The sequence below is a fragment of the Cetorhinus maximus genome, chromosome 16 (genome assembly GCF_964194155.1).
Source record: "Cetorhinus maximus chromosome 16, sCetMax3.hap1.1, whole genome shotgun sequence".
NCBI lineage: Eukaryota > Metazoa > Chordata > Chondrichthyes > Lamniformes > Cetorhinidae > Cetorhinus > Cetorhinus maximus.
Genome location: NC_135894.1, coordinates 64,809,199 through 64,832,536, shown reverse-complemented (window position 1 = coordinate 64,832,536; position 23,338 = coordinate 64,809,199). Strand labels below are relative to the sequence as shown.

At 41.6% G+C, this 23,338-nt stretch overlaps 1 protein-coding gene across 4 annotated transcripts in view; it reads right to left on the bottom strand.

The window, feature by feature from the left end:
- The window catches only part of LOC144691638 (MSL complex subunit 3-like), a 54,348-nt gene extending 31,350 nt beyond the window's left edge, over positions 1 to 22,998 (bottom strand). Inside the window, exons 1-4 of one of the 4 annotated variants that reach the window (XM_078559929.1) lie at positions 22,764 to 22,998; positions 17,918 to 18,000; positions 11,893 to 11,988; positions 10,775 to 10,875 (exon numbers count right to left, since the gene is read on the bottom strand). In XM_078559929.1, coding sequence (XP_078416055.1) covers positions 10,775 to 10,875; positions 11,893 to 11,988; positions 17,918 to 18,000; positions 22,764 to 22,862 — 379 coding nt within the window. In that variant the 5' untranslated portion in view covers positions 22,863 to 22,998. Of the gene's footprint in view, positions 1 to 10,774; positions 10,876 to 11,613; positions 11,780 to 11,872; positions 11,989 to 17,917; positions 18,001 to 21,858; positions 22,012 to 22,763 lie in introns of those variants that run through there. The other 3 variants (XM_078559931.1, XM_078559932.1, XM_078559930.1) reach the window with 3 other exon arrangements.
- Between the last annotated feature and the right edge of the window lie 340 nt (positions 22,999 to 23,338).

The window sequence follows — 23,338 nt, the reverse complement described above, 5'->3', positions numbered from 1 at the left end:
TCACTCATTTGTGATTTTCATTGAATAATAGAGTTGTGGATTTCTGGTCCCAAAGCACCAGTAGAAATCTGTCACAGATTTGGTCACTGTAGATCTGTGTCTCTGACATTATAAGAATCTGAATCATTTTTAATCTCCATTGGCACTCAATTCAGAATATCTCAGAAACTCCTCGACAAAGGGGACGGGAATCTTTTTGTTACAACACTAAAAAAGCTGGGCCTGCATGCATCTAGATAAGATTGTGGTTGTCAAAAAGAAACATAATTCCAACAAGGGTAGAGGCAAGGCAAGAGAGAAAGGTATTAATATGGGAAATGATAAACAGATTGTGACAGGAAGGGATAGAGAATACAAGTCCAAGAGTAAAACAGCAGTCAAGACTAGAGGTTACAAAAATAATAAAAGGACAAAAACTAAAGGCTCTGTATCTGAATGTACGTAGCATTCAAAAAAGAACAGGTGAACTATAGCGCAAATAGAAATAAATAAGTATGATCTGATAGCCATTACAGGGATATGGCTGCAGGATGACATAGATTGGGACCTGAATATTGAAGGATGTGTAACTTTTTTAAAGGACAGGAAGCTAGGAAAAGCTGGAGAGGTAACTCTGCTAATTAATGATGGTAGCGCAGTAGAGAGGGATGACCTAAATTCAGGAAACCAGGACGTAGAAGCAGTGCGGATTGAGATGAGAAATGATAAAGGCAAGAAGTCACTTGTGGGAGTGGCCCCCTAATTGTGGCTACATGGTAGGACAGAGTATAAAGGAAGGGATAATGGGAGCTTGTCAGAAAGGTATGGTGATAATCATGGGTGATTTTAATCCACATAGAGACTGGAAAAATCAAATAGGCAAAGGTAGCCTAGATGAGGAGTTCATAGAATGTTTTCGGGAAAGTTTCTTAAAACAGCATGTTCTAGAGCCAACCAGAGAGCAGGCTATACTAAACCTGCTATTGTGCAAAGAGACGGGATTAATTGATAATTTCATAGTGAAGATGCCCCTGGATAGCAGCAATCATAATATGATTGAATTTTACATTCAGTTTGAGGGAGGGAAGGGTGGGTCCAAGATCAGTATTTTAAACTTAAATAAGGGCAATTATGTAGGAATGAAAGCAGAGCTAGCTAAAATGAGCTGACAAATGAGGTTAAGGGCAGGTCAATAGAAATGCATTAGCAGACACTTAAAGGGACGTTTCAGAATATACAGAATAGATACATACCAACAAAAAAGAAAAATTCCAAGGGGAGGACTCACCATCCATGGTTCAATATAAAACTTAAAGTCAGTATCAAACTTAAAGAAAAAGCATATAATTGGACAAAGACAGGTGGCAGGTCAGATGATTGGACAGAATTTAAGAACAGCAAAGAATGACAAAAAGATTACAGAGGGAAAAATTAGAGTACAAGAGAAAACTAGCTAGAAATACAAAGACGGATAGTAGGAGTTTCTATAGGAACTCAAATAAGAAAAGAGCTAACAAAGTGAGCATTGGTTCTATAGAAAGTGAGTCTGGGGAATTAATGATGGAAAATAAAGAGGTGGCAGATGAACTGAACTGGTATTTTGCATCGGTCTTCACTGCAGAGGATACAAGTAACATCCCAGAAATAGCTGTAAATCAGAAATTGGAAGGAAGAGGGGAACTCAAGAAAATTACAATCACCAGGGAAGTGGTACTAAGCAAATTTTTTGAGCTGCAAGCTAACAAATCCCTGGGTCCTGATGGACTTCATCCTAGAGTCTTAAAAGAAGTGGCTAATGAAATAGTTGATGCATTGGTTTTAATTTTCCAAAATTCACTGCATTCGGGGAAAGTGCCATTTGATTGGAAAATTACAAATCAAAAAGGGAGACAGAAAGCAGGAAACTATAGGTCAGTTAGCGTAAAATCTGTCATAGGAAAAATGTTGGAGACTGTTATTAAAGACAGTATAGCAGGGCACTGGGAAATATTCAAGGCAATCAGGCAGAATCAACATGGTTTTGTGAGAGGGAAATCATGTTTAACCAATTTATTGCCGTTCTTTGAAGAAATCACATGTGCTGTGGATAAAGGGGAACCGGTGGATGTACTGTACTTAGATTTCCAGAGGCATTTGATAAGGTGCCACATCAATGGTTATTGCGGAAAATAAAAGCTTATGGTGTAGGGGGTAACATATTGGCATGGATTGAAAATTCGTTAGCTAACAGGAAACAGAGGGTAGCAATAAATGGATCTTTTTCTGGTTGGTGGGATGTAGCGAGTGGCGTGCCACAGGATTCAGTGCTGGGGCCTCAACTTTTTACAATTTATATAAATGACTTGGATAAAGGGTCAGAAGGTATGGTTGCTAAATTTGCTGATACAAAGATAGGTAGGAACATAAGTTGTGAAGAGGATATAAGGAGGCCACAATTGGGACATAGATAGGTTAAGCGAGTGGGCAAAAGATCTGGCAAATGGAGTATATTGTGGGAAAATGTGCAATTGTCCATTTTGGCAGGAAGAATAAAAAAGCATATTATCTAAATGGTGAAAGATTGTGGAGCTCTGAGATGCAGAGGGATCTGGGGTCCTGGTGCATGAATCATAAAAGGCTAGTATGCTAGTATCTGGAAAGCTAATAGAATGTTATTGTTTATTGTGAGGGGAATTGATTACAAAAGTAGGGAGGTTATGCTTCAGTTGTACAGCACACTGATGAGGCCACATCTGGAGTACTTTGTACAGTGTTGGTCTCCTTATTTAAAGGAAGGATGTAAATGCGTTAGAAGCAGTTCAGAGAAGGTTTACTAAACTAATACCAGGAATGGGCGGGTTGATTTATGAGTAAAGATTGGACAGGCTAGGCTTGTATCCGCTGAAGTTTAGAAGAGTAAGAAGCGACTTGATTGAAACCTTTAAGGTCCTGAGGGGTCTTGACAGGGTGGATACAGATTCTCTCTTGTAGGAGAATCTAGAACTAGGGGTCACTGTTTAAAAATAATGAATCGCTTACTTAAGACAGAGATGAGAAGACATTTTATTTTCCTCAGAGAGAAGTGAGTCTTTGGAACTCCCTTCCTCAAAAGGCAGTGCAAGCAGGGTCTTTGAATGTTTTCAAGGCAGAGGTAGATAGATTCTTGATAAACAAGGCAGTGAAGGGTTATTGGGGGTAGGCGGGAGGTTACAGTCAGATCAGCCATGATCTTATTGAATGGCATAGTAAGCTCGAAGGGCCGAGTGGCCTACTCCTTCTCCTAACTCATATTTGTAGGTAACAGCACTATTGTTTAGTCCAATCTCCCAATTTGGTTTGAGAGTTTAAGGAGCTATGACTTGCTTTATAATCAGCAAGATTTCATAAATCTTTTCATGATTAATTTACAATTACCTTCACTAATTTACAAGGTTGTTGTAATCTTTCTTTACAATAATGGAATTGTTTATCACATAATGGTATTATGACATAGCATAGGCAATTACAAAAAGCTACAATAAGCGCTGCAACAGGTTCAGAACAGTACCTGTTTCTGATACCTTTCTCCAAACTAACAGTGCAGAAACTAGGAAAGAATAATAGTGTAGAAAAATATAAAAAGCTTTGACATTACAGGTTCAATGTCTCAAAACTGGCAACCTCAGGACAGAGTCCATGCCGGATTTCAGATCTTGCAAGTTTTCGGGCCAGCCAGGTCGGGCAAGTATGTTGAGGGTATGTTTCTCATGCAAGGATTGCAAAATGCAGTTTTGAAAGAAAGAGAAACAATGCTGCAAGATAAGCCAACAAAATTATTTGAAGCTACTTCAGATCCGTCAGTGTTATTTTGCCAGAAGCATGGCAGAAGTTCTGTTTATGCATCTAAATGCGATTCCCACTGCACTTCAAGGAAATGCCGGGGGTGGAGTGGGAGCAGCTCCAAGGAATTTCCCAGCCATACAATTAGTCACAAGGTGTCAGTTAGACTGAAGATACCAGACCAAAGATGTTAAAAAAATCCCTGGTTTTCAGATAGCCAGATTTGAGACTCTACACTGTACTAGCTGGGGTCTGGCAGCAAACTACCAACAAACACTAAAGTTATTCAGTGAGTTCAACACTTATGCTCCTAGTAGCAAAAAACACATACAACATGACCTATGACTTCTACAGATTTGTTTAGGTGCTGACCTATAAATCATCAAAAGCATAAAGGGAAAGGTTAAAGAAATTACTTTTATGCAGAGGGTTCTCAGAAAATCGAATGGTTAAAAAGCGAAAATTTCTGAAATGTGTTCAGAAGAACTTCCTAGGCTAGTGTGTTCTGGGTCCAACTTGGAAAGCAGTATTGCTGGGCCTGCTGCTGGGGAATGAGGAGAGAAAAGTGAACCAAGTGTCTGTGGGGGAACACTTGGGTAACAGTGATCATTGTATCATGAAGTTAAGATTAGCAATGGAGAGGAGTAAGGCATAATCTAAAATAGAGCTCTGAATCTCGCCCTCTCCCACATTAAATGTCATGAAAAGTGATCCAGCCAGGGAATTGACAGGAAAAATTTTAACCGAACAATGGGTTAAAGTGTTGTTTCAGGTACAAGCTAGGTACTTTCCAGCAAGGGTGAAATTTAAGGTAATCAAAGTCAGGGCCCCTTGGATGGCGTGGGAAATAGAAAATATGATGAAACAAAAAGTGAGTGTATGATGCATGTCAGGTGAATTCTTCAAGTGAGAACCAGACCATGTACAATGCCCCAAATCTTCCTGTCAGCAGCGGAGAAGGTGCTTCCACCATTCACGACATTTTAATCTGCCCGTTTTCGACTGGAGCTGTTGCACCTTCCAGTGCAGGTTCCAGCAGGAATGCAGTGACTAAGAGTCAGGAGGCCAAATGGCAAGCGTAATTCCAGCGAAGCTACATCCTTTTTTCCGTCATGAAATGAAGACGCGTCCCTTAAAGTCTGTCTTCAGTTCATTGGCTTACATGTTTTAAATGGAGTTGTCACCCCCTTCACAGGCTCCCCTCAATCTACAGTGCTCAATCCCTTCCCTCATCCTGAAAATGCTCATCCCAAAAATGCTTAGTCCCCTCCTTCAACCTGAAAATGTTCAACCTCCCTCCTTCACTCAACCGCCTCCTTCAACGCCCCCATAATGCTCAAACACCCTCACATCTCAAAAAAGCTCAAACCCCTCCCTCATCAATCCCGACATTGCTCACCCCCCCGACAATGCTGATAACATCGGCAGGGCAGGAGCCTGGGATTCTGGGGGTTGAGTCGGGAGACCATGAACACTATTGCAGGGGGGGGTGCGAGGAAGAGTGTGAGCCAGAACAGATGTGAACATTGTCAGGACAGGGAGGTGAACATTGTCGGGAATGTGCTGAGGGGGCTGGGGGTGAACATTGTTGCAGTTGCTTTGACACTCCAGCTGATTTACTTGGGCTTATGCCACTCAGCAGGCTTTACACCTGCAAAGAAAAATTCGAAGTAAATCCATGAAAAAAACCAGCATAAGTATTGGGAAAACGGCCCAAGTCTACCTGCTTCTGGCCATCTGATCCCACTGTTGTAGGAAATCATGCAGTAGTCCAGGCGGGGTAAAACTGGCAATCAGAAGTTTAAACCTCCTGCCTAAGTACCATACATGTGCGCTCCTGGACTTACTCAGGTTCCCAAGCAGCAACTTAATTTGAGTCATTCTCCGCTTCCCATTCCAGAAGATTCAGGCTAATAAGTTGAGAAGGGAAGAGGAATATACAACTGGCAAAGAGAGAATATGAGAATAGAGTGGCAGTTAACCATAAAAGGGAACCCAAAAATCTCCTACTGGCATATAAAATAGTAAGGTAGTAAGAGGTGGGCTGGGGTCTTTTAGGGGCAGCAAATGTGATAAATGCTTAGAGGCATAGGGTAAGGATAGAAACGTACTTTGTATCAATGTTTACTGAGGAAGAGGATGCTGACAAGATATCGGTAGAAAGAGGAGTGGTAGAGGTAATGGGTGGGGTGAACACTGAGGCAGGGGTTACTGGACTGGATAAGTCACCTGGTCTGGATACCTTGCATCCCAGATTGCTATAGGAAGTGGAGGTAGTGGAAGGGCTTGTCATAATCTTCCAATCTTCCCAAGGGGAGTGCCAGAGGATTAGAGTGGAAAATGTGACACCCTTATTCAAGAAAGGCTGTAAGGACATTCTTAGTAACTGCAGGCTAGTTAGTTGAACATTTGTGGTGGGCAAGGTTTTAGAAACAATAATCGGGGGCGGGAGGGGAAATCAATGGGAACTTGGGGAGAGATTCAAGTTAATTAAGGAGACTCGGCTCAGATATATAAAAGGCAGAACGTGCATGACTAATCTAACTGAATTTTTTGATGAAGTAACAGCAAAGGTCGATGAAGGGAAAGCAATGGGTATTTTCTTTATGGATTTTAGGAATGTCTTGACAAAGTACAACACAAAAGGTTGGTTAACAAAATTGAGGCTTATGGAATAGGAGGGTCTGTGTCAGCTTGAATAAAAAATTGGCTTGAGGACTAAAGTGAGTTGTGCTGGATAGGAACATGGGCCTTAGGAGTAAGAGTAAGCCATTTGGCCCTTCGAGCTTGCTCCACCATTCGATAAGATCATGGCTGATTTGATTGTAACCTCCCATCCACTTTCCGGCCTGTCCCCCATAACTCTTGACTCCCTTGTCTATCAAAAATCTATCTAAATCAGCCTTGAATAAATTCAATGACCCAACCTCCACTGCTTTCTCAGAAAGAGAATTCCACAGACTAATGATCCTCAGAAAAAAAAAATTCTCCTCATCTCCATCTTCAAAGGGAGACCTCTTACTTTCAAACTGTGTTCCTTAATTCTAGTCTCCTCTAAAAGAGGAAACATCCTCCTGGTATCTACCCTGTCAAGTCCCCTCAGGATTTTATATGTTTCAATAAGATCACCTCTCATTCTTCTAAACCCCAATGGGTATAGGCCCAATCTGTTCAACCTTTCTTCATAAGATAAGTCCTTATCCCAGGAATCAGTTGAGTGAACCTTCTCTGAACTGTTTCTAATGCAATTATATGCTTTTTCAAATAAGGAGACCAAAAAAGTACACAGCTGCAGTGTACGCCTGCGGTAAAAAGTCCCTACTTTTATATTCCTTTCCCCTTGCAATAAATGTCAACATTCTATATGTCTTTCTAATCACTGGCTGTATCTGCATGCTAAAGTTTTGTAATTCATGTACCAGGACACCCAGATCCCTCTGTGCGACTGAGTTCTGCAATGTCTCTCCATTTAAATAATATACTGCTTTTCTATTCTTCCTGCCAAAATGGACACGTTCTCATTTTTCCACATTATACTCCATCTGCCAAATTTTTGCCCACTTACTTAGCCTATCTTATATCCCGTTGTAGATTATTTACATCCTTTTGACAACTTACTGTCCTACCCATCTTGGTGTCATCAGCAAATTTAGCTACCATACATTCAGTCCCTTCATCCAAATCATTGATATAGATTGTAAATAGTTGAGGCACCAGCACTGATCCCCATGGCATTCCACTAGTTACAACTTGCCAACCCAAAAAAGACCCATTTATCTGCTTCCTGATTGTTAACCAATCCTTTACGCGTGCTAATATGTTACCCCCTACACCATGAGCTCTTATTTTGTGTAGTAACCTTTGATGTGCCACCTTATCAAGTGCCTTTTGGAAATCCAAGTACACCATATCTACAGGTTCCCCTTTATCCACCTTGCTTGTTAGTTCCTCAAAAAACTCTAAGCGCTGAATTTTCCGGCTGACGTACGGGTGGTGGAGCACGCACGTCAGCGCCTAAAATGTCGCGCGCTGACGTCGCGCGGGCGTCCCGACATCAGCGCGCGGCATCGCGATGTTTAGGTCGGCGGGCGCGCAATGCAGCGCAACGTGCGCCCTCCATTAATTAAAGGCCTTGTTAAGGCCATTAAGTCACCAATTGTCGACGATTTTGAGGAGCCTGTGCAAACTTCGGCTAGGCGCACGGGCCCAACGGGCAGCCGGGTAAGTGATTTTTTAACAAACCTCATCCACTGGCGGGATGAGGTTTGATTTCGGATTAAAAAAAGTTTAATAAAGTTTTTGTGTACTTCATTAACATGTCCCATCTCGTGTGACATTTTCACAAGAGGTGAGGCACCACTTAGCCTCAGGGAGATGTGCGCTCTTTCGCATGTATGCATGAAAGAGCGCACTCTCGCAGTTGAGAAATCCCCCCCGCCTGCACAGGAAGCGCATAGCGCTTCCCAACGGGCGTCACACTGGGCGGGCCTTAATTGGCCTGCCCATGTAAAATGGCGGCAGGGCCTGTTTCGGCGGCGGGGATCGGCTGCCTGCTTGCCGCCGAGTCGGTCAGGCCCACCCTCCCATCAAGGGCAAAATTCAGCCCTAAAAATTAGTCAAACACGATTTCCTTTTCACAAAACAATGTTGACTCTGCCTGAAGGGTCATGAAGACTCGAAACGTTGACTGATTTCTTCTCCACCGATGCTGCCAGACCTGCTGAGTTTTTCCAGGTAATTCTGTTTTTGTTTTGGATTTCCAGCATCCGCAGTAGCTTTTAGCTTTTTGTTTTGACTCTGCCTGATCCCATTATGATTTTCTAAGTATCCTGCTATAACCTCCTTAATAATGGATGCTAGCAATTTCCCTATGGTAGATGTCAGGCTAACTGGCCTATAGTTTCCTGCTTTTTGTCTCTTTCCTTTCTTGACTAAAGGTGTTACATTTGCTATTTTTCAATCCACTGGGACCCTTCCAGAATCTATGGAATTTTGGGAAATAACAACCAATGCCTCTACCATCTCTGCAGCCATTTGTTTTAAGGCCGTATGATCCAGGCCATCAGGTGCAGAGGATTTGTCAGCCTTTAGGTCTAATTGTTTTCCCAGTACCTTTTCCCTGGTGATAGTGATTGTTTTAAGTTTCTCCCTCTCTTTCACCTCTTGGTCTTCAAGTATCTTTGGGAAGTTTTGAAAGTCTTCTACAGTGAAGACGGACACAAAAAACCATTCCTTTTATTCCATTATTAATTATCAGACTCACTGACCAGAGGACCAACATTTGCTTTAATTACGCTTTTCCTCTTTAACTACTTGTAGAAGCTCTTACTATCTAGTTTTCATGTTTCTAGATAGCTTTCCCTCATACTCTAATCTTTTCTTCTTTTTTAGTCATTCTTTGCTGGTTCTTAAAATCTGTCCAATCTTCTAACCTACCACTAATCTTCACAGATTTGTACAGCGTTTCTTTCAACTTGATACTATCCTTAATTTCCTTAGTCACGGATGATGCATCCTTTTCAAAGTCTTTCTTTCTCACTGGGATAAATATTTGCTGAGAGCTATTCCTCAAATATCTCCTCAAATGTCTGCCAGTGCACCTCTACTGTCATATCTTTTAACCTAGTTTCCAAATTCACTTTAGCCAACTCTACCTTTATAATTAAATTTGTTTAGGTTTAAAACACTAGTCTTAGACCCACACTTCAAAGACTCGCCTTCAAACTGAACATGAAATTCTATCATGTTATGATCGCTGTTATCTAGAGGCTCCTTTACTATGAGGGTACTGATTAATCCTGTCTTATTGCACATTAGCGGGTCTAGAATAGCCTGCTCCCTGGTTGGCGCTAGAACATAATGTTGTAAGAAATTGTTCTGAATACACTCTATGAACTCGTTGGTTGTTTTTCACACTGGAGGGAGATAGCCAGTGGTGTTCCCCAAGGGTCAACGCTGGCACCACTGTATTTTTTTTTGCTATATATAAATGACTTGCATATTGCAATACAGGGTAAAATTTCAAAATTTGCCGATGCTATCAAACTTGGAGGTGTGTCTGACAGTGAGCATGATTCCAGTTGACTGCAAAAGGTCATTGATAGGCAGACTATCAGAATAGGCAGACAAGTGGCAAATGGAATCTAATACAGAGGAGTGTGAAATGATGTACTTTGGCAGAAGGAATGGAGAAGGTAATATAGACTAAATGGCACATTTCTAAAAAGTGTGCAGGGACAGAGGGACCTGGAGGTTCACATGCATAGATCTTTGGAGGCGGGAGGACATATTGAGTGAGTAGTTAGCAAAGCATATGGGATCTTGGGCTTCATAAATAGAGGTATTGAGTACAAAAGCAGGTTAGCAAAGCATATGGAATTTTGGGCTTTATAACAGGTATTGAATAAAAAACAGGGAAGTTATGCTGAACATATATAAAGCTCTGGTTAGGCCACAACTAGAGTATTGCATCCAGTTTTAGTCACCACACTTTCAGAAGGATGTGAAGGTCCTTGAGAGGGTGCAGAGGTGATTTACCAGAATAGTTCCAAAGATGAGGGACTTTAGCTACCAGGTTAGGTTGGAGAAGCTGGGGTTGTTCTCCTTGGAACAAAGGAGATCGAGGGAAGATTTGATAGGTGTACAAGATTATGGCATGCTTAGATAAGGTAGACAAAGAGAAGTAGTTGATGGTACAAGCATGAGGGGACACAGATTTAAAGTTTTGGCTAAGAGATGCAGGGGAATGTGAGGAAGAACTTTTTTTACACAGCGGGTGGTAATGACTTAGAACTCGCTATGAGGATGGCAGGAGCGTAAATGATAAATGTTTTCAAAATGAGATTTGATGAGCTCTTGAGTGAAATAAGGTTACATGCCTATGGAGTTAGAGCACAGGAATGGGACTGATTGGATTGCTCCAGAAAGAGGCATGGACTCAATGGGCTGAATGGGCTCATTCTGTGCTTCTATGACCTTTTAAAAAATAAATACTCACAGTTTTCATCTTTCTCTTCCTTTTCATCCACAGGAAGACTTTTTAGCACTGAGTCAACACCAGGTAGCCGACAACGACGTTTCTTTTTCCCTTTGTTTTTCCTAATCATATGAAAGTTAGTATGAAACCGATCAATCCTTCGTGAATTTATTCCACGAGGCAAGAGCTTGAATAATTTCCAAAAAATAATTTGCTATAACACTGTCCCAAGACACAGGCAAACACACAAAAGATATGACTTTTAAGTATTTTTAAAAAAATTAGTCTGTCACTGAAAATCATCACTTCAAAAGTTTAAGGAAAACAGTAAAATATATCAACACATATAGGAATGCAACAGTAATTTTAACCCTCAAACTGCATTCATTGCATATACCGTTTTGCATTCATATTTATTTACCAAGATGCCAGTTAAGATTATTCAATACTTTTCAGCAATTTAAGTTTCATTAAGCCTATTTATTTTTAATCCAGTTCAGTACAGCTCAACACCAGCACAAAGAAAGCTACATAAATGAAGTGAACACTTGTACATGTATTGCTGGATTTGGTTTTAAATTGGATAAAGTTGTAAGTGGTCCATGGTACTCTTTTCCCAGCACTGCATATAGGAATCTCCGAGGCAACTTCAATTAATGGACCCTGTGTACATGATGTACTGGAGTTTCTGCCCGGCATTGTACTGGCTGTAACTTCTGTACAATTTTACTCTTGCTTGGGACACAAATGGCACCCCATTGTCAATCACTGCACTCTTTGTGGCAACTCACACTGAATATTTTGGAAGACTCCTGTTGTGACTTTGCATTTTGAGCCACGACAAGAGCACATTTACTCACCTTTTAAACCTGTTCCTATTGGGACTCCATTCCATTTGTGCATTAGCTGTGCCCTGGCAGCATATTGTATTGAGAATAAACACGACAATTCATTTGTTTCTCAAACTTCAGTTCATCAATCCTTTAGGCTGACCCTCTGAAGAACTTCTTTCTTGCCAGATTTCAGATAAAAGATTGATGCATTTATCTGACCAAGCTGCCAAGTATTTTTATATAATTATTATTTTGTAAGTACTTTGGGGTATGTAATGATGCTTACATCACGTAAATTATTCTTACATGCGAGCCACAGCTTTCTTGGCCAATTTACGCTGTAATCTGCGATTTTCATCCGTGTCACGAAGTACATGATCTTCTGCTGCCCATCTATCCCAGCTGGAGACAGGAGGATAAAGACAGGTAAAAATAAAAGGCAACAAAAAAAAAACTCAAATCAAAAATAAAGCTTACAAAACCAAAATAAAGCCATTAACCCATTCAACAGCACAAATCCACGTTTTCAAATATGAAATTCTAATTAGTTTGCTAGTGAAAGGGTTAAAAGTGTATTAGGGGAAGGATTGACTTGCTAAAATCAAAAGCTTAAAAACACCACAATATAGCAATATTTGAAGAAATAAAAATTTTTGCAATATAAAAATATGTATTCATATGTATGTACTAAGCACAGGAAAACGGAATCCGAAAGGCCAACAAGTATTAGGTTTAAAGTGAACCAGATCCTTGAACTTTCATTTTAAAAAGCAGCATGGGATCAATTTACAATACCACACGATGCCAAACATAACATTCTAATAGAATAAATCTTGGCCCTTACTTCGGAGTATGCTATCCACAAGAAGAGTGAACTTTGATAGAAATAACTGAAAATCTGCTTCTTTGAAAAAACAACATCCTGTTTTGGAATTGTATATGGTGGAACAAAGGCTCCCCCCCTCTTGTTTGACTAAAGTACTCAACTGGAGCTGTTTCAGGTTTAGAGACTGCTATTTTGTCAACCTTCTGAAAGGCATAAGGATAAAATCCTTACATTCTTATAACTCATGACAGCAATTCACCAAATCTCAACCAAACATCAAATGTTTGCTTGGGTAACGTCAAAAACATTACCCAGAGGGCAGAAGTATACACAGGCGGGACTTTGTGGTCCCGCCGAAGTCAATGGACTTTTGAATGGCTCACTGCATTTTATGGCCCCGCCCCCACTGCGACAGGGCCGTAAAATTCCACCCATAAACTGGATTTTACAACCAATGTATTATAACAATCAGAAATCATGGAAATGTTCCTTCCTTTATAACTCTGGTCCAGGACAGAAATTTGAGGACATAAAAATCAATATATAGAGTAGATTCCAGAAAGGGCTGATTCATAAAACAACCTCAAATGTCAACCATTTGTTAGTAAATCACATTTCACTCTTTGGGCGGGATTTTTCGCACCCGCCCGCCACCGGGATCTTCCGGTCCCGCCACAAGACAATGGACTTCGGGCTGGGGCACCGCCTTGCCCACGGAAAATCCTGGCCTTTTTGATTCAAGTTCGAATTTACCTAAAAAAGTGGCTGGAATTGCCTCAAGCTCAAAATGGGAATGAACTTGCAATTAGAACCAAATATGTGATGCTGGCGGTACATCACACCTGGCAGCTCAGATTTCAAACATGCAAAACACGTGCCCTTTCCCTAACATAGACGATGTACAATTTTCAAAATTGATTTGCACAACAAAGTTCACATGAAAGCAATGTAGCTCACAGAGTTAAATAATGAAATAACATCAACCAGAACTTCACAACAATCAGATTCATTTGGGATAATTGCCCCTTGGATGGTACTGTAACAAAGTTGTAGATAAGAACACTATGACTTCTCAGGGTTGTGTCTAAACAAATAGCAAAAGCAAAAGCTCTTGCACTTCTTAAAATTAAAACATCAGTTTTAATTAAGGGTAATTAACAAAAACAGCATAAAGTTAAATAATAAAGACAGTGCATCCTCATAGGTCTATAAGCACATAAAAATTTAGGTAAGACAGGTCATACACTGAACAATGTGAAGATCAAGACTGCAAGTAGTTCAGTTCTTTTCAATTGACAATGAAGTACGTCATAATTTCTGCATTTGTGTGAACTAATGTTTTGACCCCTCCCAACAAAGATTCTGAGGCTTTCAATAAGCTGAAACAGAAGTTGATAAGTGAAAATGTGTAAAACAAAAATCATTGGACTCAAGCAGTAGCAATGAACTTGTCACTTCAAATAGTATGCTAAGGGAAGTGATCAACTGGCAGATGTTAAAAGTATGTCAAAGTACTCCTTAGTTGAGTTTAAAAGTACAGTGCTCAGATCAGCTGTATATTTAAATGGCGGCTGAATCCATATGTAGTGTCAAAAACCATCTGTCTGCATCCTTTCAGTGATCTGCCCTTCTGGAAAGATAATTCAATGATAACATTGGTAAAGACGTGCCAATTAGAGTTTGTGTAGCTCTTGGCTATTTTGTTATCTCCAAATTCTGATCTGAGTAGATAGGGGAAAGTGAAAAATATTTGCATCTATATGATGCACACACATTTTTTTTATTTTGGGTGATCTAGGGCAATATGTGTGATGTATGAAATGTGGCAAGATTCAGGTTACGTCTTTCTCTGATTATATAATTCCAAAGACACAGGGACACGTGAAAGGGTGCAAAGGTATGAAGATAATTCCACATTGTTGAGTTATGAGCAGAAAATAAAAAGAATTCTTTATTCTCAGTAGGAAAGATGACAAGGCAAGAATCATCAATCAAGGTAGAAACTTCTTTATGATGAACCAGAAGCAAAGATCCAGCAGAAATACCACAAGCTAAACGGAAATCAAGACAAAATTTCTTCACAATAAGTTAGAACTTGCCAGCTAAATAGATAAATATACTGAATGAAGAATCTGTTGAATCAGCCCAACACAGGAAGTTGAGTGGATTCATAGATAGTGAAGGAGTGTAGGAATACAGGCTTGGATTAAGATACAAAGATAGGACATTATCAAATGCTAATTCAGAGTACAGGTTCTCAAATTATACAGATTAGTCACAGTATCTTTTCACTTGCCTAGTTCTCTTATGCACAGTATACAGATGCCTTCCTTCTTCAGAAGACAATCTGTTTTGACCAACACGAAAGGACACTGCATCCTTCAGTGTGCAAAGTGTCATGCAATAACAGCACAATTGCTCAGGGAAATAATCTTAGCAATGTGTGGCAAAGCAACTTTTACCAATGCATAACTATATAATGCACTAAGAGTGGAGATAATGGGGATTTCCCGCCAGTAAAATTATTCATTGCTTTTCCACAGAGCACAGAAAACACCAATCTTGGAATTGGAGAATACAAACATACGTACAAGGAGCAGGAGTAGGCCATTCAGCCCCTCGAGCCTGCTCCGCCATTTAATAAGATCACAGCTGGTCTGATAGTAACTTCAAATCTGCGTCCCGCCCACCTCCGATAACCTACCACCCCCTTGTTATCAAGGATTTATCCACCTCTGCCTTAAAAATATTCAAAGGCTCTGTTTCCACTGCCTTTTCAGGAAGAAAGTTCCAAAGACTCACGACACTCAGAAAAAATTTTGCCTCATCTCCGTTTTAAATGGGCGACACCTTATTTTTAAGCAGTGACTCCTAGTTCTACATTCTCCCACATGAGGAAACATCCTCTCCACATCCACCTTGTCAAGGCCCCTCAGGATGTTATATACTTCGATCAAATCACCTCTTACTCTTCTGAGCTCCAGTGGATGCAAGCCTAGCCTGTCCAACCTTTCCTTATAAGACAACTCGCCCATTCCAGGCATTAGTCTGACAAACCTCCCTTGAATTGCTTCCAATGCACTTACATCCTTCCTTAAATAAGGTGACCAATACTGTACACAGTACTCCAGATCTGGTCTCACTGGTGCTCTGTGTAACTGAAGCATAACCTCCCTACTTATGTATTCAATTCCCCTTGCAATACATGATAATATTCTATTAGCTCTCCTAATTACTTGCTGTACCTGCATACCAGCCTTTTGTGATTTATGCATTAAGACACCCAGATCCCTCTGCATCTCAGAGCTCTGCAAACTCTCACCATTTAGTTAATATACTTCTCTTAACCTTTTCCTGCCAAAATGGACAATTTCACATTTTCCCACATTACAATCCATTTGCCAGATTTTTGCCAACTCACTTAACATATCTATATCTTTTTGTAGCATCCTTTAGTCATCTTCACAACTTACTTTCCTACCTATCTTTGTGTCATCAGCAAATAGCAGACAGTATAACCGGAAATAAATAGAAGGCGGTGAAAGTGTGATTAAATTCAACACATGGTAACTGATTTGGTTGAGGTTGTACAGTGGTGCATACAGAACCCTTGCCTAAAATATCTGGAATTTAAAAAAAGACAAGACTAGATATCAATTAGCTACACTCCACGAGAAATTTTACATCTTTAAATATCAATGCAGAAGTCAAATTATATGAGTTATGATTGGAATTGTTAAAAAACTGATTCAATTTGGTTTTGGTACTTAATTTCCCTGTTGCTACTGTGGTAGCTCTCCTATTTCTGTTTTTCTACATCTTCTGTCTTTTCTCCATTTTATGCTCTTTTTCACATTTTAGAATGTTACAACACCGGAACAGACAATTCTGTGCACCAATCTGCACTTTTCTCTCCAAGCCATCTAGTCAAACCTTACTCTCTGCTCATTCCCTATACTCATATGTATATTTTATGAAACAACTAATTCCCTTTTAAAATAATTTATGGACTCTGCCTCAACAATGATTTGTGGCAGCCAATTTCACATTCTAACAATTCTCTAGGTGAAAGCTCTGGTCCACTTGTATCTTGTTTCTCTCAATTAATACACTTGAAAAAAATTAGATTAAATTTCTTAAAACCAATTTACTAAACTGTTGGGTTTTAAAGGACCCTGAATTACTCCGAGATATCCTCCCTAAGCTTCTGTACTGAGATATTCCTCATCTCTAGTGTTTTCAATCTCCAGTTCAACTCAGCCTGTCCACTTTCCTCTGATGTTATGCCCCCTGTGTCTTCCCTAAACATCTCCCACCAAATAACCTCTCCTACTCATAATCCAAAGGCCACCCACTTGACTGTGCGATCTTCCTTGACCACTCTGCTCATATGGTCTCAATCACTGATAGGGCCATCTCCAACCACTTTCTTGCATCTCTCACCATCCATAGCCTCCAATTCCTTTCCAACCCCACTTCCTTCCGTGTCTATCTCAGAAAACAATCCATCCAAATTGCTTAGTTACAGACTTCCAAAAGCCTAGCATTTGGCCTCCATTCTCCACAATACTTCTACAGCTATGGGTCTGTTCAATCACTTTCTCACCCCAGCTCTGATGTATTTATTCCCACTAAAATCTTTACTCTCTCCCATCTAAAAAGTCGTTCCCCTTGGTATGTCTCACACTGATGCTGTCAAGTCTGAGCAGCAAATATTATCCATGTTTTATTTTCTCCAATACTAACCATCTCCTTAAATTCCTCTCTTTTACCTCCTCCATCTTCACTTCTAATGAATGTGAGCAGCTAATGCAACTCTTTATCAGTAAGATTGAGCCTCTATTCAGCCACCATGCTACTTTCCCAATTTTCCCTTGCCCAACAAGCAAAACTTGCGCTAGCTCTAATCCTGTGTCCTTCTCTAGTTTCTCTCGACTCCCCTCACACCATCTTCAAGCTCAATTTGTCCAAGAGATCCAAACCATGTTCCTTTCACCACATTCCCACTTCACCTTTTGAGCACCCAAATTTCCTTCCTGCTCCCAATGCAAATTTACATTGTAAACCCAATGCCTTCTGTATGATCCTCCTTGAAATTTTATTTTTCTTAAAGACAATCTGGAAACCCAGTCGTTAAAAATTTTCTGTGGTGCTAACTCAATAAAGCTATTTGCTGGTAAGTTTTTCCAATCCCTCACAGTAACTTTGGTAAACAATTGATGGAATCACCAGAGTAACTACGTAAACATTGATGCCATTTCTCTGGAACTTCCAAGTAAAAAGAGGGATCAATGAACCACTGTAGAAATTGCTGTCGCCCTGTCCTTAAATCAGTGGAATATTTGACCCTTTTAGACATCTGGTTGAAGTACTCTGTTCTCTGATTTTACCAAGTTCATGTGGTTTGATCTTTTCATTTGATTTAAACTTGTCAGAGCTAATTATGCATCCACACAGATGTACAGTATAGGATTAGTTTCTGAGGAATACAAAGAATTTTCTTACCTTCTGTTCCAACCGTTAAAATGAATCAAATATTCTGGGATCTTCCGGCCTTTTTCATCTCTACCAACCTCTACATCAACAATCTATAAGAGATGATCAAACAGTCAAAAAAAGCCATACAGTGTACCATTCATAAATGGAAATAGTTAAATTTTTACATATATAACTTATAAAAATTTGTTAGAAATAACATCTTCTAACATTATGAATACATCCACATCCCCTAGTTACAGAGAAAAGTGTCAAAATATTATAGGGCAAATTTCTTATCTGCAAGTTTATTTTCTAATGAATCAAATAATTAACCATATTTTGCTAGGAGTAAATGGACTCAGAATTTTATAGCAGGGTCGACCATCTAGGCTCTCAAAATGCTATCCAATTAGCATCCCTCACTGAACCATATTTTTCAATTTTTTTCCAATATTTATCCATTTACTTTTAAAAGGGAGGACATACTCAATTTGGTAGTATTTCATTGGCCTAAATGCCGTTAACCATCATTTTGAGGTCGAGTAATTAGGAAAATGTCAAAATATCGCCAGCCATTTTGACTGTGGCATCAAATTCAGGGGCAAAAAGAATCTATTGTAATTTTTATTTTGTCGTCACACATTTTCTTTAGAGTCCTGGGCCAGAATATTGCCATCGGCATACGGGGGCGGGCCCAACATGCTGACGCGTAAAATGACGAGTGATGATGTTGGGCGTGCTTCCCGACATCATCGCGCATCATTACGATATTGCGTTCGGCAGGGGTGCGCCGGAGGCGGCTGCCCACCTGCCAAACTGTCAAAGGCCTATTAAGGCCATTAAAAAAAGTAATTGACATTGTTAACAGCGCTGCCCGTCCAACCTTCAGGTTGGCAGGCAGGCGAAGAGCCCAAGCAGCCTTCGTGTTTTTCAGGAAACCTCATCCACAGGCGGGATGGGGTTTCCTGAAGATTTAATAAATTAATTAAATAAATTTTGCCAAATGCACAAACATGTCCCAACTCATGTCACATGAGGGGACATGTTTAAATAATTTTTTAGGTCATTTATTGAGAAGTTTCATTCTCAACTTAATCTCCCTGAAGTAGCTCCGTGCCTCAGGGAGATTGCTGCGCTCTTTCGCTCCTCACCCAGCCCGCACAGGTAGCACTGAGCGCTACCGGCCGCATATTACGCTGAGCGGGCCTTAATTGGCCCGCCCACATCATATGGCAGCACGCAGCCAGTCGGCGGTTGGCAATCGGCTCCACGCCCGCCCCCGCCCGCTCAGCCCGCCTGACATAGGTAAGATTCAGCCCCTGGTCACCAGAAAGTAATATGCTGGATTTCATCAGATGGGACAACTTATAGCTCGATACAAAATCAGAGAACATAAGGCTGTGAAAATTCATGGTTCCACTGCTACTGACTTGTGTACTAACCATCAATGCACTGCATTATATGTGCAGCAACTCCTGAAGCTTAGTTTGAGGAAAACCTCCTTATCTCGTGACCTTAACCACTGTCTCATCAATTTTAATAAGTCCTTCATGATGCATGCCCAAATCTCTTTTATGCAAATTCAAAATAAGTATAAAAGGTAGATGATACACTCATTGGAAGTAACTTATCATTGGAATTAACTTTTCAATAGAAGAGCAAAGCAACGATGCCTGCTGTCATCTAACTTATTTGATAGTTACAATGCCATCTGATCCACCATTAGGGTAACTGAGAGCATCTATTCCAAGCTTTTAGAAAGCATGTAATGGCTCCTTTTCACACCTTTTACTGTGCTGCTGGCAGAATGCCCAAGGATTAAATGGGCTTCCTTTCCATCTTAAACAAAGAGCTCATCAGTAGGCTACAGAAGTGGCTGTCCCAAAGTGCAACATTCTGGTTTGGAATAACTCCAGGAGATCTCAAAACATTGATCAGAAAATAAAAGGAGCATTTTCATTTTATTTAATTTCAGAATGTAGGCTAGCAAGGCCATTTGCAGCTGGCCCTGAAAAGGAGGTAGTAGGTTGTCTCCTTGATCTGCTGCAGTCTTTATGGTGCACATGTCCAAGTCAAGATGGTACATGATTTGGAGGGGAACCTGAAGGTGATGCTCCTATGATACTGCTCTTGTCCTTCAGGGTGGTAAAGGTCGTGGGGCAAGGAGGTTTCCTCAAACTAAGCTCCAGGAGTTGCTGCACGTTTAATGCAGTGCATTGATGGTTAATACACAGGTCAGCAGCAGAGGAACAAGTCGCTTCATCTGAGGCGGTGTTGAGTTTCTTGAGCATTGTTATGGCTTCACCATGAGGTGAAATTCCTCTCACTCAGTACCAGGTAATTCTGCAAGCCTATGTCCTAAAGGTAGGTTGGTCCTGAGTAGATAAGCAGCAGGACCCTCACCAGTGTTATGTTATATTAGCTACAATTCCTGCAATAACCCTGCAGGGCTTTCCAAGCCATGCCTAATATATAGGTAAGTGGAACCTGTCCCTATTGGGAGTGGAATTACTCCATAGTGGGCAAACGGAAGTTATATTTGTGTCAAGCTCCCAGTAGCTTGGTTTGGAACTCCCGATTGTGATGATGAGTTCCCTCATGTATTAGACACTTATAGACGACCAAAAATAATGGACTAGAAATATAGCCATGCTATTTGTCTCAATTACTTCTTGTGGTAGCGAATTTCACATTCTGACCACTCTTAGGGTAAAATAACTTTCTCCTGAATTCTCTTTTGGATTTATTAGTGACTATCTTATGCTTACGGCACCTCGTTCAGGTTGTGTCAGCAATTGGAAACATCTACTCGACATCTACCTTATCAAACCCTTTCATATTCTTGAAATTCTCTATTAAGTCAGCCAACAAATCTTCTCTTTTCTACAGGAAAGAGACCAGCTTATCCAATCTTTCCCGATAATTACAACTTCTCACTTCTGGTGCATATTTCACATTGATGTTTCGTAGCTAACTTTCAGTCTAAAAAATGCCTTTTGAAGAAGTAAAGAAGCAATCTAAGCATTACGATAACAGGGCATCCTTAAAATCAATTGTCCAGTATCCTGTTGTACAACAGGATCATGGTAGAAAACTAGGCAATTTGGGTAAGCAGCAAAATGCTGTGGGCACTGGAAATAAAAACAGAAAATGCTGAAAAGGCTATTGTTGAAGAAGGGCTCGCCTAAAACATTTATGGTCCAAAATTTTCTGAACACATTGTTATTAATATGCAAATCAGTCAGTAACTTGTGGCAAAGAAGTGAAATCCCATGAATTACAAATCAGAGTGAGCTTCGCGGAAACAGCATCTCGCTTTTAAAAAGTTCTTACTTTTTGTCTTTTTTAAAAATCTCTCTTACTTCAACCTGTTTCCCTCTCTGTATTCGATTTGACATCGAATTCATCCTCCTGCTCACTCCTTCTCTCAATCCTTCAATCACATCAGTTAACAATATACCCTGCTGATTGCACCATTAACTCAAATCAAAAGAGCCTTATTTCCATTACTGTGCCATTAGTTCACATTTCCAGCAACATTGTGGGCAAATTTTTGCAAATTGGAGCTGCAGGATGTAGGGCAAACTGTGAGACACCCTCCTCCAGCAAATTCTGGCTGATCCAACTTGCCAATTTCCTCTACACATGCTGACTGACTTGCTATTTATTACCAAAATTTCCTATTTTTGTTCTTAGAGGTGGTGGCAGGGGGAGAGAGTGTCAATTTGAAAGAGAACCAGCCCAGAAATTAAGTGACTAAAATTCTTGAGCAGTTCTTTTTTGTATGTGCACGCTATGCATTTTCTGACATGAGATGAAATAGGAAAGCAGCAACAATGATCTTTGTTTCTTGGGATTGGCGATCACAGACAGCGTAGCCAGGCAAAGACAAATTGCAGTGGGAACCTTCCCAAGACCTCACCCTCACTTTCCCCTCACCAAGATATCAACCTCCCCCAAGACCTCACCCATTATCGATTTCACTGAGAAACACAGTACAGCTCAGATCGGGGTGAACTGATTGACCCAATCCCCACAATCTTCTCAACCATATCACACCCCAAATCCCCATATGTCTCACCACGATCTTATCCTAATCTGATGTCCAATATGTCAACTCAATTTTTCCAATAGCTCCCTGCCAAAATCTTACCACGATCCCCCCACGTATCTCCCTCAATTCCTCACCCCCATCAATCACACCACCCCGATCAAAGGCCCAATCCCCCCGCCCCAGGACCTCGTGCCAAATCCCCCCACTCCGGGAACTCGACTCCAATCCCACCACCCCGGGATCTCGCCCCCAATCCCACCACTCCATGATCACGCCCCCCAGTCCGCCACCCCGAGATTGCGACACCCCCGCCACCCCGAGAACTCACACCCCCGCCACCCCGAGATCTCACACCCCCGACCCCCCGTGATCTCACGCCCCCGACCCCCTCACTCCCATGATCTCACGCCCCCGACCCCCCCCACTCCAGAGACACGCCCCCGACCCTCCCACTCCCGTGATCTCACGCCGACACCCCCATCCCGAGATCACGCCCCCGACATCCCCCTCCCGAGATCACGCCCCCAACCCCCCCTCCCAAGATCACGCCCCCGACACCCCCCTCCCGAGATCACGCCCCCGACCCCCCCTCCCGAGATCACGCCCCCGACCCCCCCTCCCGAGATCACGCCCCCGACCCACCCCTCCCGAGATCACGCCCCCGACCCCCCCTCCCCCCTCCCGAGATCACGCCCCCGACCCCCCCCCCTCCCGAGATCTCACACTCCCCGACCCCAATCTCACTACTTTCGGGGGTATTTGGTGAAGCAGGCGGGCGCTCCGCCCATTAAAACAACCGATAGCCAGAAGGGTTGCTACCTTGGCATCGTATAAAACCTTGGCCTTTGTCGGGTCTGGCTCGAAGCAGAGAACTCGTTCTCCTTTCCGAAATTTAAATTTCATTCCCCGAGTGTTCATTTGGTCATGATGGAGCGGGTGGAGGAAAGGGGGAGGGAAGGGAGGGGGAGGGGGGGGGGGGGGGAGACCGGTAACCCTTTCACCGCCGCTTCTCGGCTGCACTTAACGCTTCAGCTCGGGACTCGACGGCCGGCATCTGCCAAGACAGCTATTCATTCACATACAGGCCCCCCTCCGTACCCCGGCCTGACAGGCACGGACCTGGACAGCCCGGCCAGGGGGCCTTCTACAGCTGTCAGCACAGGACGGATTCAAATCGCCGCCGTCGCTTACTTCATGCGATAATTCGCCGGTAGGACAGAGGTTTCGTGAGGAGGAGGAGGAGGTCGATTCCCTCAAAGAGATAATGTTCAGTTTGTAATTACGATTTATGAGGGAAAGAATCCGTGTACAATGTGTTCTGGGAGTTGTAGTTGGCCGGCGCCTTGAGCACGAAGCCGATTGGCTGGAACTCGCTAAACTACAACTCCCAGAAA